The 21,656-nt window shown below is 40.8% G+C and overlaps 1 protein-coding gene across 1 annotated transcript; it reads right to left on the bottom strand.

Moving 5' to 3' along the window:
- Positions 1-3,274: 3,274 nt before the first annotated feature.
- On the bottom strand, positions 3,275-11,014 carry LOC143297898 (large ribosomal subunit protein bL21m-like). The gene is made up of 7 exons (XM_076610433.1): positions 10,899-11,014; positions 9,967-10,147; positions 9,153-9,217; positions 7,404-7,567; positions 6,651-6,703; positions 5,613-5,716; positions 3,275-4,734 (listed from the first exon to the last, which is right to left on the bottom strand). The coding sequence occupies exons 1-7, from the start codon at positions 10,981-10,983 to the stop codon at positions 4,667-4,669; spliced, it is 720 nt and encodes a 239-aa protein (XP_076466548.1). The 5' UTR covers positions 10,984-11,014; the 3' UTR covers positions 3,275-4,666.
- Positions 11,015-21,656: the final 10,642 nt, after the last annotated feature.

Genomic DNA, 21,656 nt, shown 5'->3' with positions numbered 1-21,656 from the left:
AATCTCCCATTCACGATTTTTACTGGGATGGTCATCCTTGTCAGCTGTATTACCTCGGGTGGATGTTGACATTAAATTTGAATGTAACTAAGATGTGAGAGTCATTTCCTGATTATTCTGTTTTTCTTTAAAAAAAAAAAAAAAAATAAATAAATAAAAATAAGTTCTCTGTGCTGAATCCTTAGTAGTTTGTTGCTATCACAAGTTGCATTTCAGTTGTGGACTTCCATCAGACAAAATGAACTTGGTTCAGTTCAACTCTAGACTTCCATCAGACAAAATGAACTCAGTACTTCATATCAGGATTCAGTTTTGCATCACACAGTGCAAATGCTGCTTGGCACAGATGTTGGGCAGATCATATCCAGCACCTTTGTTAAGAAAATAATAATTTTACATGGCTTTCAACACTTTTTTGTTTGTTTGTTTGAGGCGATGGTTTCTGTGGCCAAGATTTTCCGTGCTTTCCCCCTACAAGACATAATGTACCCAGTGGTCTCTGACCTCTTTTTGCAGTGAAGACCTGCTAGTCCTCAGATGTTATTTTACCATGAACCAACACTATTCCAAGAGCTTTGTTGTTTATTTGTTGGTGTTTTTTTATGTCATAGCCGTATATATGTGTGCTACCTTTCAAGTTTGCATGCGTTTGTAAAGTGTACCTAGGTCAGGTTTCATTAGTGATCATAGCAGTGCTAAGAATGTGTAAAATTTTTCCAAAGTCTGTGGAATAAGAGTTGGGAAATTTTTTACTGTTTAGCAAATAAAATGCATGCTAAGATCGCTTGTGTAACCCAGCCCAGGTCTGTTGAAAGGTTTTGTTTGTTTCAAGTGCCTTGAGTGTCCCGTCATGGAAATCCTGTGTACATAGTGGAGGATCAGTGTTACCATGTCAAACGTCGTAATACATGCAATTCTCCCTTCCTGTACATCCAGAGAGGAAGTCAAGTCTCCAGTATCAGTGGCGTGATTTTACAGTTTCACTTTTTATCTTTTTATAAGGGAAAGGGCTTAACATAACAAAAAAAATATATATATATAAAAATAATGAAATAAAATGTACGCTTGGTTACGTAATTAGTTGTAGTTTTTTTTTCATTTTAGAAACCTAGTCAAAGGGGAGTGGGGAACATTACTTTGTTCATGATGTTTGTGTATGTATACATGTTGAATGAAAATAATACATGTTCACTTCATCAGTCTCTCCCTTTCTTCATCCAGTGAACACAACTGCAAAAAAGAAAATGTTTGGAAACAAGGTTCAAAACAAGGTTATACTTTGTGGTATTGTTGTTATTCCTTTCTTGTGTGTCTGCGCCACCCACTGAGCAGTTGACTCAAATTTTCATATGAATTACACAAGCCCATCCCTCCCTCACCAATCCCTCAAAAAACATAAACTAAAATAAAGTAAATGTTCTGTTCACCATCTGCCCCATCAACCCACCTCCCCTCTCTCCCCTGCTTTCCAGTGCACACACAAGAGAGTGGTCAGTGAATAAGAAAGAAACGTCTGGGAGCACAGCATATAATTTATCACTGTTTTTCATGAAAAATCGTTTTAAAATAATGATCATTTTTTTTCTGTCATTTAGAAACAGTACATAGTATTGGAATACTCCCCCCCCCTCCCCCCCATTTTTTTTTTAATCATTGCATATGGCTGCTTCATGAATTTACAAACTCTTGTACTGACAGTATTGGAGAGAAAAAAAATCTGAGCATTTGTATTTTTCATCAAAAGAAGCTGAGATGTTTTGCATTATTACCCTTGTTGTTGCCTGTAACGAGGAAAACAAACATATAAAATGTGTATTCAATCAATGTAAATGTGTTTGTGCTCCTCCCCCTTCATCCCCCCATCCCCTCCTCCTTGCATTGACAAAAAGTGCAATTCCAGGCGCCTGTTTTGGACTTCACATGCTATGTGATATAAAACCAGAGAAAGGAAGATTCTTGGTGGGATTTGTATATGGCAGTTGACACACTGCGCTGAACTGAGTGTTTATGTGAGTGAAAGAGGTGAGTCTTTGGCCATTCAGGTGGTTCAGTTTGTAATACATGAAAAGTGTTCAGATTCATGTTTGTGTAATTGTGCATTTCATTATGGAGCATTGAATGCTCTTCTTATCCTCTCCATGGGTTGCTAGTTGATATGACTGGAGTGTATTTTGCTGATGATTAATTAGGTCCATAACTGGTAGATGGGCCAACACTAAAACTTTACTGACAGGACAAATCGGAGAGAAAAAACCATGAAACAATTATTATTGTTGTTGCAGTTATTCATACTTATTTGTACAAAGGATCACTATCAAACTCCAAGCATCAAAAGAGAGCAAACATTTCTATATCAGATCCAAGCACAAGAGCGACCCAGAAAAAAAAAACCTCAATTTTTTTTTCTGATTTGGACAGTTGATAGTGCTAGTTATCTGATCACACATGTCAGGCAGCTTAGCTAACCACATACATTTCCTGTATCATTTCCTTTACACATTTAGAAATACTCATTAGAGTAACTTCAGTAATTACTAAATCAAAACATGTGATATTATTAATTATATAACTGTTCCAATATGTTCTTCCAATCTCAAGTCCTGACTAAGCACGTTGGGTTATGCTGCTGGTTGGCATCTGCTTAGCAGATGTGGTGTAGCGTATATGGATTTGTCCAAACGAAAGTAACGCCTCCTTGAGTAACTGAACTGAACTTCCAATGTCTTATATTTCTTTCTTATACTGTGAAAAAAGATTGACTCTGTTGATGTGCCAAGAAAGACCTGATGTACCACAAATGGAAATCACAGTTGAATCAGTTGGTCTTATTTCAGTGTAAACATTTTAAACCATTTCTGTGGTTTTCAAATAAACGGGTTGTGTTAGGATCTGTCAAGTTAACTAAGGAATGTTGTGTGGGGCCCTATTATGATCCAAAGACCTACTGTCAGTGTGTGCATGGATATTGTCACCAGTGTATGCATGATCATTGTCAGAGATGTTCATAATTTTTCTGTGCTACTGTTCTTGTAATCATGAGGGGGATGCAGATATTAAAGTTTTTTGTGTGTTAAAAAGATGTGGTTGGAGTGGTGCTGAGCGGATGTGTGAAGATTCAGATCAGAATATTGATCATACTTTGACAAGGTCATGACTGACCGCTGATGCATCAAGAAAGGTTTTGGTGGGGGTTTTTTGTTTTTTTTGTTTTTGTAAAGAAAAAAAGTGTGCTTCTCTCATAACAGCAATAGGTGATAAATGCTTGATAAACATTTCCGGATAGCACCCACATCTGTATCTAAATGATCCCCATCTAAATTATCTCTCTCAAAATTATAATCAAAAACAAAAACAGTTAGTGTACAAGTCAGAGTGTCAACCATTTGCAGAGACCCAGGCTTTGGGTTTGACCCACAACCAACAGATGTGGAGGAATCTGGTGTTCTGCTGTGGTGCTGTGCCCCAATCACTCTCACATAGTTAAGGCAGAAGAAGGGAGTAAAGCATAGTCACTGACTACTGGTCACCTACATAGATTATAACAATGGCCAACAAGGGTTCGAACCACAACTCTACAGAGACCTTCCCATGTCAGGACAAGACTACAAGAGAGGGCCCCAAAGTCTGGCACTAGCTGAAGCTGAAAGATACACATCTCTCAAGTGCAGTGCTGGCCAGGTAGTGATGGCAACATTCTCATCAAACACACTGGCAATGTGGATGATGGTCAACTATGTGGATCTAGTCTACCCTCTTGAACTCAAAAGCAACCTGAGAGAGAAAAAATCCAGCCACAAAATTTTGGACATAGGTCTATGTTGGGGATTGCCCACCCTTATTTACAGACAAATCATTTAATAGTAGTCGGTCAAGTGAAATGCTTCGTAAAAAGTGTTTCAACCACACACACACACATTTTCTTCACAATATATATTTACAATCTTGAAAACAATAAAACATTATAGGGCTATGAATATGACTGAAGATTTTACAGGAATTCACCAATGAACATTCTCACACTCACACCTCATTGCCTACTGCCTGTTACAGTTTTACTGTGAACACAAAATCCATAGTATTTCAAAGATTTTTCCAGTTGACTTTTTACTAACTGCAGTTTCTTGGGCTCAAAGTTCTAACATACATGTACATCATTCTGTGGAACTGAGGGAGAAGTGTGTATATGTGCTCACTATTACACATTTTCCAGGGCAGAAATAATATTACCACTATGCCAACTATTACTGTATAAGTTTACAAATCATTCTCTTTTCCCCCAAAATGGGATGCAATCTGAAAAGTTTTGAATGACAATGTCACAAACAGCAATTTTTTTTAGTTTATACTTTACACTGTACCATTTGTTTAATAATCCTCTGAACAGATTTGTTCTATGTTTAGAGTAAGTAAAAATTTTCAATGGAAAGGAAAACTATTTGTATAGCCACAGGCTTTGACACACAACCAACAGACCTGGAGGAATCTGGTGAACAGTTCCTCTGTGCGGCGTCCCAATGACTTCATAGAGTTGTGGGAGAAGAGGAGAGGACATTCATTACAAACAGCAATGATTTAGTTAAGACTGCTACGACACCTGTCATTTACCAGGCATGCCTCACTCTCTCATCAACGGTCACCAAACTGTACTTGCTGCCACGTTTCTGTATCACGCTTCTGGAACAGGACTCACTTCAATACGGTTGATCACCATCATGGTGTGGGGGTCACGGAACACTGCAACATAGGAGTTTCAGTTTCTCAAGGAGGTGTCACTGCATTTGAACAAAGTCATGTGTTTATACATTCACCACATCTGCCTGGCAAATGCATGATCAGCTGCAAAACCCAACACACATAGTCAACCCAATGCCCTTAGTCAGGCCTTGAGTGCATGTATATCTTTCTGTAAATATCAAAGTGGATTTCTTCTACAGAATTTTGCCAGTGGACAATGCCTTTGTTGCCATCAGTGTGGATATATTCTGCAGAATTTTGATGTGGGCTGTTTCAGTGTAGCAAGTGCATGCTTTACACAGGTCCTTGATTTATTGTCTCATCTGAATGACTGGATGCTCAATTTGATTTTCCAGTCAAACTTAAGAAGAAAGGGCAAAAATGGGATTCAAACCAAGACCTTCATGGACACTGTATTGGCAGATAACCATTCCGCCACCTTCCTTAGAAGGTGGTAAGACACACAGATACACTTGCATTCACTGACACTCCTGGCATGATGAAGACACTGTCACTGACTGTCTAAGCATAGTACAGACCTTGTCATGGATGCTCACGGTACAGTACAGTCTCAATAACTGAAGCTCACATCACAGAACAGACACTATCACTGATAAATGGTGTGGTGGCCTGGTGGTAAATGGTACTACAATACAGACAACAAAAAATCATGCTGTCTTGGTACTTGCACATTACCAGTGATGCATTCAGCACATGACATATGCAACTGCTAATGATGTTACAACGAATGTTCAAAGGTAAAAAGAATTCAAAAGACACAACTCCCTTTTTTTTTTCTTTTGGTTCCCTTCAAATTCAAGAGAAATAAAAATCACTTTTTTTTTAAATTTGTATTTTCACTGTAAGCAAAAACTTACATTTCATTTTTCGGGACCTCTTTCGTCTCTTGTACGTTGACCAGACTTGGTTGTGTGAAAGAGTCTTCTCTATAACTGTGGCTTCCACACGCACCTGCTCTCGACTGAAACATGAGCAGAAACATTACGAGCTGCAAAAAACATTAAGCTAGACAAATGAAGACAAAACTCAAAGGGAACAAAAAGTGCTTTAAAAATCCAAAGCAGTTTTAAACACCGGCTCCAATCAAGAACATGAAAACATGACTTTGAAGGCAATGTGAACAGTAAAGTCTGAAAAAACAAGAGAGCTATTACTCGGTGCTGGGTAGTGTTTAACATGCACCTTTTCTCTTCCTTTTCTCACAGGTTTCATACAGTCCCTCTGTCCAAGCAAACAGCCTTGCCTTTGAATCAGTTCAGTGTCCAGATGGTCAGCCTATAAAACATTTCCACCAGCTCAAGAACAATATAATGATGCATGTTCACTATAAATTATTAAACTTGGTCGCATTTAATAATTGTTTTTCAAATGATACACTTGTTTTTGACTAAACACATGAGCTAGATAGCTCTCTCTCTCTCTCTCTCTCAAATTTACGACTGAATGTTGAAATCTAAGGCTTTCACTAAGTGCATGGGGTTGGAGGGAATGAGACTGGGTGGAGATAGAGAGTTCTTTAGTTTGTTGCTTTGAAGTATTTTTTCATAAGTTTCTCATGTGATTTTCAGTGAAATTTGTCCTTGATCTTTCTTGTTAATAGTTCTGTGTTCATATGTTCTTTGATGTAGCTGTAACCTCCCACATCCCTCTTTTTTTCCCTTTCTTTTATACCCCTGGGCTGGATGGAAAAAAATCATATGTTTTGCTTATTTCATTACCCTGGTCAAATAAAATTTTGTTTCGTTTCTCTCTCTCATCTCAATCTCACATCTCCAAGTTCCACACTCTTCAATGACTTTCTCTCTTTCAAGATGAGAAAAACGATTTGGGAAAGATTATATATATATTGTATATATATATATATCAGAATCTAGCAGTTATTCAACAACACATACCTCAAGATCGGCTGACCAAGCAGTGTGAAATCTTTTCCTCCCACCAGTAAGACCTGTGGGGAAAATAATCAGCATCGTTGACACAACAGTCATCAACAACATGGTATTTCTTTCTTTCAAATCAAACCTCTGCTTCACAAGTTAAAGTTTTTGTTGTTGTTGTTTTTTTTTTAATTCAAGGCATTCAATTTTCAACAGATTCAAATGCTTTTCTGCAGGACAAATATTTTCAATATTTGTTTTACATTCATATTGGCTCAACTCGTGAGCATGAGTGTATGCAAGTGCGTGAGAGCATGTGTCTATATGCGCTAAATATGAGTCATGTGTGTTTATGCGCACAATTTATGTATGTGCAGATTCATGTGTGTTTATGAATGTCACTGTCATAACACATGCAGTCTATGATGCATTATCAAAACAGAAAACAGTCACTCTGTAAGTCATGGTTCTTATAATCTGACACCACAGATAATCAAATGATTGTCAAACTGTTTGTCAGACAAAACAAGAACACAGGTTTTTTCCTTTACATTCACTAATACACCCTCAATTCTTTCTCTACACCAGGTGTCACTTGATTTCCTTCATACTGAATCTCACTTCCTAAGACAGACAAATCCAGCTATGGCTGTATACGGAGGACTCAGAATTAGAAGGCTGAGAGCAATGCAGATGATGGGGCAGCACAAATACACAGAACCTAATATCATCTCCAAAATTCAGAACGTTACGCTTATAATTAAAACCTACCTTTTCCAATCGTATTCTGTCTCCCACAGTAGGCGCAAACTCAGTATCGACGACCAGAACATCTTCCACTGTCACCTTCCGCTGCTGGTTCTTGATGGAGACCACAGCAAACAGTCGTCCCTCCTCTCCCCGTGCCAGACTTGTGTTCACCATCTGAGATAACTCTGAAAGCAAAGACCCACCCATCAAATCAATAACAAGTTCGACTAACTGATTTAAAAAAGGTTTTGTTAAATCTTCAGGTAGAAATCCATCACAATTAGTCAAAATGAATCATACTGGAGGTGGATTACGTTCCCTGACTCCATCAAAACACATGAAAAGAACTAAGTCACCTCCTTCAAAGTCTGTTCCAAAAATTCTCACCCACTGCCAAGCCCATCTCAAAAGTCTTTTCAGCCAATTCAAACCAAGAAGCAAAAGTGACAAGACGTAGAAAAAAACACCTGGACAACATCTTCCACCTGCTTATGAATTGCAAAGAAAGATCTGTTTTGTCAGATTAACTACACTAAGCCCATTAATTATTCTAATCCTTCCCCTCTGGCACAAGATACAGATGTATAGTATGAAAATAAAATGTAAATCTGGAACAGCATCTATATCACTGCTGTAGAGCAGAGTCACTTGGCTGATAAATGGTTTGACTCCAATATCTGAAAATATAAATAGATGAATAAATTGCTCAAAAAGGTGCTGAACATCTCCTTAGGTTTCTTTCCAAACGAGGAATGGAAAGAGAACTGACAGCTAGTGGAAATTCTGGAACAATTGTCTTCCAAGTTTCTGAAAGACAAGAAAGATGGGGGAAAAAAAACAGAAGAAGAAGAAATGCATCAACTTGTCAACCATAATCATTTAAAGCATTCAAGTATTCTCCTCTGGTGTGTGGACCCCAAGTGACCAAACACTGAGAGTGCACTGCAGTAGATGAACCTTGGACAGTGTGGCTGGCTGTGTATGGGGGACTCACACTGACAGCTACTGGGCAAAAAAAACAAAAAAAACAAACATTCACACATTTAAGTTTCAAAACTTGCATTCCAGTTGATTCCTTGCATTAGACTATCAGTAATTTATTTTGTTGTTGGTGGTGGTGAAAATGACTTCAGTATAAAATCTTGTGACCGTCCTTTCACATGTTACATACTTCTTCTTGGGTCCAATACATGAGGTATGGTAAAGGCAAGGCAGAGTTTTCATGAACAGATCTATGTGAAACATCTTTATATGATGAAAAGTGTAAGACCAAACTTGCTTTTTAGAATACTGAGCATCTAAGGGGATACACCCTTACATGGCCCATGATCAAAATATCCCATTTGCATAATTTCTATTAAAAAAAAAACCCAAAAAATACTGACTGTCAGTGACTTCATCATGTTGACTGGGTGCCACTTTACTAACTCCTGCTGCAGACAGATGGGTGGGTGAGTGCAGAAGACGGTGAATGGAAGATCATTAAGATGTTAAATCAGCTTGACCACTCTCTGTCTGACAGAATGGGATCCAGCTGACCGACAAGCAACTCCATGTCTTCCCGACTAAAGGTCATGGGGGACTTGAACTTGAGGACATTTGTCACTAAGTCCGTCATAACATTTGACACACTGCAGGATCCGTCTCAGGCATGTTTTTGGAGATGGCCTGGATGTCTATGATGCTAAATTTACTGATCTAGCTATCTGATGTGGATATATCATATATATTAAAGTCAATATTATTGGGATATGAGACAAGCCGACTCACCTTGACCTTCTGTCTGGTCAGTGATTGGAGTGAAGTCAGGATCCACCTTTTCCACTCCCACAACTCTGAGGGAAAAGGAAACTTAATGTACAGGGTTTACTACATTGTGGTCTATTGTACCAACAGACAAAGACAAAGCTGGCTAGAAATATATGTTATGCTCATTGTTCTCCTTTGGATGATTTTTAAAATCATAGAATTTGTTGTACTTCAAATATTTGATTGAATAGCCTTCCTAAATAACAAATAGTAAATTACTTGCATTATATTTGTAATCAATGTGTATGAGCATGCATGCATGGGAGCATGTGTGCGTGTCTGTGTATGTGTCCCTGTGTCTGTCTGTGTGTGTCTGTGACTGTATAATAACATATGTCACATGTGTGTGTGTGCGTTATTTATCTACATGAGTTTGCCAGAAGTCTAAATTTGTAAAAATTATATAACTTTTCCATATCTTTTGGATCATTCTTATATAAATAAATCAAGCAAAGAGAAAAGGAAAACAATGTCATATTTATGTTAGCCATCCTCGAGTCGTCATCATCCATTTTATAAGTTGTTTTTATTTGTTTGTTGTTGTTGGGTTGTTGTTTTTTACAACATACTTGGAGATTGGAGAGTACACTCATCTTCCTGAAAACCAAAAAAAAAAAACCAAAAACAACAACCCCCCCACCCACCCCAAAAAAAAGAATGACAGCATCTCTAAAGCTCTGCAAATACTACACAATTATCATGTGTTTGTCACTATGCTCAACAGACTCATGCTGTGTATATTATGAACAATTTTATGTATTGCTCACCAACTTACCCCAGATTCCCGCTGATCCTTTTGTCAGTGTACCAAGTGCGATTGCGGTGAGGTATAGTCACATGGTTGCCAAAGGTCCCACACACTGACTGATGTTCAGAGGAAAGCAGTGGCATTCCACCACCAATACATCTTGTGGTGAAATGTGCCTGAGGCCCATGGGTGTGTGCCGAATGAAATCCTGTCAAGAAATAATTTTTACTTAAAAAAACAAACAAAGAATTGCAATGCTTGTAACACTAGTATTTTCAGGTCTGAGAAACCCTTCATTGTTACATGTAAGAGAAGAGTAAGAGAAGAGTTTTTCTGCCACTGTACCAGTACTAGGCAGTACTCAGTACTGAGCTTTTTTTTTCTTTTTCTTTTTCCTTTTTTTTTTTTTTACCGACTCAGTATTTTACTATTTTTAGCAACTCATGTTATTGTCCTTGTTGTATCAACTGTTCTTCAGTTGAACAGTGGATGATGAGTGAAATGCAAATTTTATTCACTTTAGCTGACTTGTACATTGCTCTCAAAATGTGTGATATATTAGAAATAAAGCATGTACATGAACACACATGTATACACATGACATACACTGATACAGTGACACACACACACACACACACACACACACACACACACACACACACTGTCGACCCTTACTGTCAATCGTTTGGGAACTTTCCATAAGCTTGATTGGGAGTCTTTTAAACAGGCTAATTCTTGTTTAACCGGCCCAAAATGGTAAAACTGTACACACCCATCTTCGATACAGTCTCCATTTTTCTGTATAATTTTAATCTCAACGCTCCGGTGTTTGACATTGACTTAGCCATCCAAGTAAGATCATTACAACTTTGGACGTAACAAAGCAGAAGTACCAATACGGTGACTCATTGCACATTAAAACTGAGTGAGAGAACTAAAGAAAATGTCAATCGACTCACGAGCATTTGTTGATGCAGAACCAGTAATCACCAATCTTTCAAACAGTCTGCACGTTGCCAGCAGTCTGCATGACGGCACAGCCATTTTGTCTTATTCCAAGGGAAGTAATGCTCGAAGTATAATGACGAAAAGAGGAAGAGGGAAAGGATGATGGAGACTTGAGTGGAGGGGCAAAAGAGTGTGTGTGTGTGTGTGTGTGTGTGTGTGTGTGTGTGTCGGGGCTCGTGTACGTCAGTTTATGTGTATTTGTTCAAGTAGTGCTTTCATATCTGTGAAACTGTATGTTCAGTTGTTGCATATCTGTTATGCATGCATGTGTGTGTGTGTGTGTGTGTGTGTGTGTGTGTGAATGTGTTCTGCATGTTTTACATTTATTTGCTTATTTGTGTATTTATCATCATTATTGTCTTTTTATTTATTTTCATTTATTGTTATTATTATTTTCTCTCTTTTTTACTCAAGGCCTGACTAAGCGCGTTGGGTAACGCTGCTGGTCGGGCATCTGCTTGGCAGATGTAGTGTAGCGTATATAGATTTGTCCGAGCGCAGTGACGCCTGATTCTGATACTCTTGTTTTTCAAGGGGATGGTGAATGCTAATGACGGTTTTATCATCATAGTGGCTTGGCTTCCCGAACGAAGACTGGATCATTACTGAGGATGAGGTGACAGACTGGCGGATGGTATGTTACTCAGTGGTATGTCGCCAGATCGCACGATCTGCGGCTAGAGTGGGCCACTGTCGATTCAGGTCAATGTGACAGCCGCTGAGGGATTTCTTCAATTGAATGATATATCGAGTCCCTGTACCTCTTTTTATGTACCCCTCTGTCACCGTAACGTTGGCGGTCATTGGAGAGTTACCCTTGCAGCACAGTCTTGGGCACTGAGGGTCCTCTGTCCACCTGGGGAAATGCCCAGCTCAGCGCACTGGTAGTTGCGTCTTCAACAGCATGGCCTCGATGCTGGTGACCTCAGCTTGTCAACTCAGTGAGTTCTGGCGGGATTCGGAGGCAGCGTTAGTGGAAACGTTCAAGAAGACACACCTAGGTAATGATGATAAGCCGTGACCCACGACTCGGAGCCGAAGAGGAGACCATAACTATAAGCGGTCACTGAGAACAAGGGCTCTGTACATGCTGATCTTTGTGCCTTTCTTCAGATGGTTGGTGTTCCAAACTCGTTTGTACAATCTGCCACTATGTGCAAGTCTCTGCTGTCAATTCAGTTGATTCTTTGTCGATTTTTGGTATCTGACGACTGATATAGTGCACCCCACGAAGTAGTTGAACTGGTGGACTGTTTTCAGCTTTCACTGACAGTGATGTGATAAGGATGGCAATCATCTCAGTTGAGGTGCGGGAGATGGCGGAAATAGTTCAGTTGGCGCGAGGACGCAACGCGCCGGTTGTTTTCTGCTGAAGCCTGGGAAGGCTCTGAAGGTCGTTGCTGTACCGGACTAGGCCATGCTCATTTCCATGTAGCTGGACTGATTGACCATGCTGAGGAACTTCCATGACTTGTCATGGATCTTGTCTGCTCAGTGTCGAACGCTTTGTATGGTGAGGTCGACAAACGTCACGTACATTGTTTGTCCTGTCCCTACCCCACATTTCTCCCGGAGCTGCCTGAGAACAAATACAATGTCGGTCATGGTGCTTCGGGCTGGCTCTGAAGCCACGTACACTGGCTCTCTGGTATGTATTCTTCTGTGATGGTAGATGGACATCAGTCTCTGCAGGAGAAGGTATACTCTTACAAGGGGCCGCTTTCCCCGCGATGGAATGTAGCATTATACCCGGCCGATAGCTGGAGCACTCAGACTTTTAGATCTCTTCTGTTCTTAGTATACAGGGTGACGATAACTTCGTCACGACCAGCCCTACGTGGTAGTTTGCCATCTTCCCAGCAGCGGGAAAGGAACTCATGGAGACTGGCTTTCTGTATAACGCTGCGCCACCATGCTTCCAAATCTGGTGGAATTCCCGGGCATCTATATCTGCTGCCTTGCAATTTTTCAGCTGCTGTATAGCCTAAGTCTCTTCTCAAGTTGGAATCTCACCCAGTACAGTTCTGATCTTACTGCCGGCTGTTGCGGGATTCCAAGAACTGTCGAATCTTGAACTCTGCAGCTGGCGCTGAACAGAGTCTGGACTGAGTGTTCAGTCCATTGGTGAAGGATGGACGTCTTGTTTGTGAGAAGTGCGTGGCCTGGTCTGCACTGCGCAAAAGACACTGGTCCTGGTGTGAACTTGAAGGACCGTACACTGTCTTCAGAGCTTCATAATGACCTCTGTAGTCACCTGTGTCTGTGTAAAGCTGAAGCTGATTTCTCTTAATTTAACGAGGTTGATCCACCACTCATTCTGGATTTCCCTGCACTGACGCTGCAGTGCTTGGATTAAATCGCTAATTTTAGGTGATTCACTGCAACGCTGACACAAAAACATGATATAATAAAATGGTGGGTAGTTTCAGACTGGAGTGTTATTGTTCTGAGGGTGGTTTTTTTGGGTGTCCTTTTCCCCTTCAGCCTCCAAAATGGTGCTTCGTTTGGTAGTCTTTTAATGCCGTTTCTCAATATATGGCCATAATATTTCCATCTTTTCTTTCTGATGATGTTTGACATATATGGCTGTTGAGCAATTTCTCTTATAAACTTTTTGGCTGGTTTTAAACTCATTCCATCTAATGCCTAGAATCATCCCAAAGCACTCGCTTTCAATGGCATCCTGGGAATGTATTATCCAATGCGTTTGTACAGCACTTGCCCTGTGGGCTGGGCACTGATAGAATAGACCCACTGGCCTGCCATGCATGTCGTAAAAGGCGACTAAGGCAGGACCACCTCTCCAGGAGGATAAAGGGGTTTGCGTAGGGCTAACTACCCTGCCTGTAAAAAAGACCAGTTACAGAAGCATCGACGACAAAGAACCAAAACATTCACCTGGGCAAGGAAGGGTCTCCGTCCTGGAGACTTATGACGCGGTGCAGTGAAAGCCGAAAGGAAGCTGCAAGGCTGACTCCCCTTCTGACACCCAGGACAACAACGCGAGTAGCTACATGGAACATCAGAACGATGTATGAAGCAGAAGAACCATCCAAATAGCGAGAGAGATGAAAAACTACAATATCGGAGTGCTAGGATTGAGTGAGACAAGGTGGCTACAGTCAGGGCAGATGAGACTTTCATCTGGAGAGCAACTGCTGTATTCAGGACACACAGAGGATGGAGCCCCCCACACTGAAGGTGTGGCCCTGATGCTGGCACCGGAGGCACAGGGAGCACTCATCGGCTGGGAATCTGTCAACTCCCGCATCATCACAGCCAAGTTTACCACCAAGAAGAATGACATCAGGCTGAACATCATCCAGTGCTATGCTCCCACCAATGATGCAGAAGAAGAGAAGAAAGATGACTTCTACCAACAACTACAAACAGTGATAGACAGAAGAGGAGCCAAACACATAACCATACTGATGGGAGATTTCAACGCCAAGATCGGAAGAGACAACACCGGCTACGAGGACACCATGGGGGCACACGGACTGGGACAAATGAATGAGAATGGTGAGCGCTTTGCAGACCTGTGGGCCCTGAACCAGCTGGTGATAGGAGGAAGTATCTTCCCACACAAGCGCATCCACAAGGCCACATGGAGATCCCCGAACCACGTCACGGAAAACCAGATCGACCACATCTGCATTTGCCGCAAGTTCAGGAGATCATGGCAGGATGTACGAGTGATGAGAGGAGCCGATGTGTCATCAGACCACCACCTTCTTACGACGACAGTGAGACTTCGCCTCAAGAGATTCACCAACGCCAACAACACACGGACAAGGTACAATGTTGGACTGCTCCGAAACAAGGACACACAAGCAGCATTCCAGATCAGCCTTTCCAACAGGTCCTTGGCAAGAAGAAAACTCGGCACAAGGAATGGATCTCTGCCAACACCATCCACAAACTGGAAACAAGGAAAGGGAAGAAAACTTTGCTGAACACGAGCAGAACAAGAGCAACTAAGGCAAAGGCACAGGAAGAGTACACAGCAGCGGACAGAGATGTAAAGAGGAGCATCAAGAAAGACAAGAGGGAATACATTGACGACCTGGCCAGTCAAGCAGAGGCAGCAGCCGGACAGGGGAACCTGAAGGACCTGTACCTGGTGACCAAGAAGCTGACGGGCAAGTTCCAGCAGACAGACAAGCCAGTGAAGGATAAGAACGGGAACCCACTGACAACAACTGAGGAACAGCTGAAACAATGGGCAGAACACTTCAGGGTGCTGCTGAACCGTCCCACCCCTGGCGCACCACCAGACATTCCACCCGCAGAAACAGAACTGCCCATCAGCTGCGACAAACCCTCAAAGGTAGAGATCAAGAAGGCCATCATGACTGAGAAATGGGAAGGCTGCAGGGCTGGACGAGATACCAGCAGAAGCCATCAAAGCAGACATGGAAACAGCTGTCAACATGCTATACAGCCTCTTCAGCAAGATCTGGGAGAAGGAGGAGGTACCAGCCCAGTGGAAAGAAGGAATCATCATCAAGCTGCCGAAGAAAGGAGACCTCAGGGACTGCAGCAACTACCGAGGGATCATGCTCCTGTCAACGCCAGGCAAGGTTCTCAACAGGGTTCTACTGGAAAGGATGAAAGAGGCTGTCGACCCCAAGCTCCGAGACCAGCAGGTAGACTTCCGGCAGAACAAATCCTGTGCCGACCAGATCGCCAACCTGCGCATCAACGTGGAGCAGTCGCTGGAGTGGAACTCCCCCCTCTACATCAACTTCATAGATTATGAGAAGGCCTTCGACAGTGTGGACAGGGAGACGCTGTGGAAGCTGCTGAGGCACTACGGAGTCCCAGAGAAGATCATCTCCCTCGTTCGGTGCACCTACCAGGACATGAGCTGCAGGATTGCCCACGCAGGCCAGCTGTCCGAAAGTTTCGAGGTGAAGACTGGAGTTCGTCAGGGGTGCCTGCTGTCACTGTTCCTCTTCCTCCTGGTCAGCGACTGTATCATGAAGACCACTACAACAGGCAGGAACAACGGTATACAGTGGACACTCTGGACACAGCTGGAAGATTTTGACTTCACTGACGACCTGGCGCTCCTGTCACACAACCACAGCCAGATGCAGGACAAGACCACTTGCCTGGAGACCACATTAGCCAGTACAGGGCTCAAGATCAACAAGAAGAAGACTGAGCTGATGAAGATCAACACCACTGCCAACACACCAGTCACAGTCGGTGGAGAGCCCATCAGGCAGGTGGAGTCTTTCGTCTACTTGGGAAGCATGGTTGACCGACAGGGAGGCATGGACCGAGACGTCACAGCCAGAATTGGCAAGGCAAGAACAGCTTTCATCATGCTCAAAACATCTGGGCATCTGGAGCAATCAGTATGAAAACTAAACTCCTCATCTTCAACTCCAATGTGAAGTCAATTCTGCTCTACGGATGAGAGACATGGCGGACAACACAGACGATGCAGCAGAAGATTCAGACATTCTTCAACACCTGTCTGAGGCGCATCTACAAGATCCGATGGCAGGAGAAGATCTGAAACGAAGATCTGTGGGAGGGAGCGGGACAGGAACCAGTGGCCAAGCAGATACTGCAAAGGAAGTGGGGCTGGATTGGACACAATCTCAGAAAGCCAGTGTCCAGCATCACACGCCAAGCCCTGACCTGGAACCCGCAGGGAAAGAGGAAGAGAGGCCGGCCTCGCAACAGCTGGAGGCAAGATACCAAGGCAGAGCTGAAGCAGCAAGGGACCAACTGGACTGGAATGGCCAGAACAGCCCAGAACAGAGTGCGATGGCAAGGGGTCGTCGATGGCCTATGCTCCACCAGGAGCAATGGGCAAAATGAATGAATTGTACAGTACCAACTTTCAGATCTGAAGTTTAATTAGGACCATGAGGGCAATGGATTTGAATAGGTTCAGCTTTGTTCTTTTTACTACTATTTTGGTCTTTCCAGATGTTGTCCAGGAAATTGAATGCTTCAGCAGCCTTGGGTATTCTAGTTATGTCTTTAATCCACTGACAATTTTGCCATCTGCTGACATGTACTTTACTTCCTAAACTTGTAAACTTCCTAAACATGCAATTTTCTTGGATCAAAAGTCATTGGATATGTATCTTTTAATATTTGTCTCACACACAAACTGCATGCATACCCTTCTTTCATCAGCACATTACAAGAACAGTCCATGCTTTAAACAAAGTATTTATTTATTTTTTAAAAGAAGGGAGGAATATCAAAGAAAATATAGATAGCGTCAGAGACATGTTTGACAGAGAGAAAAAAACAAAGTGAAGGAATTAGGAAGAGTCATGATACAACGTTTTACTTTTTTTTTTTCAAAGCATGTGATTTAAAACAGAAGAACAATTTCTTGAATAGAAAATCACAACACACACACACACACAAGAGAGAGAGAGAGAGAGAGGGAGAGGGAGAGAGAGAGAGAGAGAGAGAGAGAGAGAGAGAGGATACAAGGTGGTATGAAAACAACACAATGGGAATGTACTGAAACAGGCAAATTATCAATGGAAACAACTGTCATGACTGTGCAATGTGATCAACTCAAAATAACTTTCTGATTAAACTAGAAAACAAACTAATCAATTTTACCACCATCACATGCTCATAAATGAATCACATATATAAGACGAATTAGACACATTCTTTATACAAACAGACACATCAGAATTAGAAGCAAAAGCAACCCCAAAAAACAAAAACCTTTTATTATGAAAAAAAAGAAGCGATTTCAAATTTTTTTCCAGCAGTTGTTGATAAATAACAAAAAATATTAAGCAGTTCAAGGCACACGTTGATACATTCTATGAAAATAAAATCACAAGTTATGTTAAAAAAACAACTAAACAATATAAAGTTATTTGAATACTGGTTATGAAAACCAATGTCACATATTCTGATAATCTTTGAACAAAACTTGCTGGTTTTCATTAACAATTAATAAAAGCATGAAAAGATTCATACCATTTTTCTTAAATATAAAAATGCAAACCGAGAGACAAAGATCTGAACTGAGATGGGAAGGCAACAGTCCATTTAAATCAAAATAAGATATATTAAAGAAAGAAGTAAGAGAGGGAGGGAAAGGGAAAGGGGTGTTTTACAACCACATCTTAAAATATAAAAAGAGAAACAGATTATGCAACATACTGAACAAGTCTGTTGGCGGGATATATTGGCCTGCACACACACACATAGACACACACATATTGGGTACCTTGTGACATAAGAGGAACGGGTGAGAGGAATTGCATTCATTGCTAAATATTCCATTTAAGTTACAAGTATCTAAAAAAAAAAGAAAAGGAAGAAACACACACACACACACACACACACACACACAAATGAATGAATTTCTTTCCAACCATGCATATGAAAAAAGAACTGCATCGAAAATGGAAAGAAGTGATAACAGACCAGGAAAAACAGTAAAAAGGTTAGGCCAAAGGTTAAAGGTTTCGCAGCCTTTTATGGGCCACACATGCAGTGACCTCATTTTCACTGTGTCTAGAGCTCAGAACAGGGAGGGACTGTATGGAACATTCTTAGAACTGGAAAAGGACAACATATCTAACAACACTGGAGCTGGCTTTCCAGACACGTTAGACACAGAAAGAGAAACAAAGTGATACTATTTTATTTGCCTTTTTTTTTTTCATTCATTCCATCCACTCTCGTTTCAAATCTCCATCCCCCCTCCCCCCCCTCTCTCTCTCTTCATGTTCATACCTGCATGCGCTCATGCCAATCCACCCTGTAAGGAACTGGTGGAAATAACAACCAATGATGACTTAAAAGTGTCTTTTTACAGGTTTTTTTCTTAGAAACATGGTTTACATAAACTGTACATTTTCAGCAGATTTAGTATACATATGAGCAATACTCTTGAACTGTGAGACATTCACAAATTTGGCTGAACATTACCAATGGCGTTTTTTTTGAAAGAATACAGACTTAAGGATCTGTTTTCACTCATCACTGTAACAAACGATATACAACGCCCCTTCTCTTTCAGGTTTCACATCTGTATAAAATTCAATTAAAGTCCAATCAATGATATATAGTATTCACACTTAAGCATGAAACTACCCCCTGTGCCCCCCCCCCCCTTCCCCCCCCCCCCCCACACACACACTCCCCTCCTCCCCCCATTTCCTCCCACACACATCCCGCTCCCCCTAAAAAAGAAAGTAAACCAAACGCATTATAACTGTTTAAAATTCTAATGAAGATTCATTGCTACAACTGTCACATATTCAATGTGCTACTCCATTTGCACAGATACACTTAACAGATACATGAAACTAAACACAGCACAATCTGAAGCATGCACATTTGATATTACATTGATTTGGCATCTTCTCATAAGTAATTTGCAACAAAACACTTTAAAAGCGGATTTTAGCAGCAGCATTCAAAATCATTATGCAAGTCTAACATTCAAAGAACGATAACTGAATAGGCAAATTTCAGCATTATAAACATATCACCAGCAGTGAACAAATGCATTAAAAATGAGCACAGCTGTGATGGAACTGCAGTTTTAAGGTCACTGTAAAATGAGCAACGGTGAAATTAAAAGCCACAGTTTTGGTTGACACAATATGTGTGACAGGAGAAGAGATCGAGAAAGGGGCAGGATAGTACGTGAGAGGGGGGTGGGGTGTGGGGGTTTGGGGGGTTAAGCAAGGGGAAAGGGAGGCGGGGAGGAGAAGGAGGAGGAGGAACAAAGAACTGAGATCCAGTGACTGTGTAAGGCATCGCACATAAACATGTCCCCAGGTTTGTCATTAGAATGTTGGTTGGTAGCATTTTCAATTGCATGTGCACAACTCCCAAACAGCTCTGCCTGTTCATATGCAAAAAGAAATGAAGACACAAACTGTCTAACTAGTAAACACACACACACACACACACACACACACACACACACACACACACATTCAGGCTATCTTTCTTTTCTGTTTGTGATAAATCAAATCTGATGATCTGTAAATGGGAGGCCAAGAACTTATTGCAAGCATTGCTCACACATGGACACATTCACACTTATGTATCTAATATGAATGCATACACACACACATACACACACACACACACGCACACACACACACACACATACGCCAAATATACAGACACAACTAGATGTAAACACACATTCATGTGTATACACTGCACAAATGCACAGGTTAATGCCTGGAATCATTAGGTATATGTTTTTCTTCTTTGTATATATATGTACAGAAGGACAGGGAAAACAGAAACAGAAAGCCTAATTATAAATTTTGAAATCACAACAAATATCAAAGTGCATAATAAATAAAAACTTTAATTACAATACCACTCAGTACAAATCCCCTATGTTTTATTTCTCACTTTATTTATCAGTTATTGTATTAGATTTTAATTTTCAGAAGCAAGCCCTCTCTTCACAAACTCTGTGTCACACTAATTCACTGAAGAGAATCATGTTTCAAACTAAATAATGTTTCAGACAACCTTTCGAATTCATTTCATAAGTAATGGTTTTCCCCCACCCCCTTTTTCTCTGTCTTACTATTTAACATGGGTTATGCTCAAGATTTTTTGTTATTTTTCCATATATGATACAAGTTATTTCGAACTCACAAAAATAAACATGTTGTGTAAAGAAACTGTACAGCAATAAGTGACCACACATTCTGCATGCACTGTATACACATTGCAAATTAAATGACCTTGTAATCAAAATTAGAAATCCTGTGAATATCGTTATACCATAGGTAAACAAACAAAACTGCAATGAATGGCGACAAATATTTGCATGCCCCATTGTATTGCAATTTTTTGTATCATGAGCTCAGCTGATATGTTATCCTCAAATTCTGGCAAATGGTTTATCAATTTTGGCCAACCTTCAAAGCTCTAAATGTCTACATCATCAGTGTTTTAAAAGACAAAAAGAAGCATTTGGGAAAAGGCAAATGAAGATTGGGAAACCGAAGGAAATCAGACCTTGGTGAGGAGTGAAACCTGGAACCAGACACTGTAGAAGGAAAAACAATTCAGGGAAAAGTATACAAATAAAGGTCCTTCCATTACATCATCTTGAGTTGTTACAGGAAAAGTACACAAACATAGCTTTTAAAAAAAAATGGAAGTCTTCTTCAACCCACCTTTTTACAATTCATATTCACAGTATGTATCATCATTGCAGTCATGACTAAACAAAGCTGTCAGGTATCACTGACTAGGACCCTGGAAAAGAAGAAAGAAAAATGTATACTCACTTTCCTCCTTCATTACTGTGAATATGAACCCCCAAATGATTAGAATTCACAGTGTCATCACTGTGGCTGTTGACTGTATAGAGAAAATCCTATCTCTTTGTGTCATACAAGACATTTTCTGCTGAAAATACTATTGTCCTGAAACACTTATAATACTGGTTTTTTCCCCACAAAGAATCACAGTATTCTATTCACATTAAGATATAATCTGCGCATAAGGTCCACAAATCACATAACCACTATTGACCCTCTGAGGAAGTTACTTCAAGCCAGCACACACACCCACCCACCCATACACACACACATGCAAAAGCTGACAATGTCCTTATTCTGTGGAACACTTTCTTTTCAAAGACAAAATAAAACTGTGTCGAGATTATACAGGGTGCACGGTAAAAGTGTCTATTTTGTCCACGCCACATCAAC

Source organism: Babylonia areolata, chromosome 23 (assembly GCF_041734735.1).
Source record: "Babylonia areolata isolate BAREFJ2019XMU chromosome 23, ASM4173473v1, whole genome shotgun sequence".
Lineage (NCBI taxonomy): Eukaryota > Metazoa > Mollusca > Gastropoda > Neogastropoda > Buccinidae > Babylonia > Babylonia areolata.
This window is presented reverse-complemented; position numbering and strand designations above follow the sequence as displayed.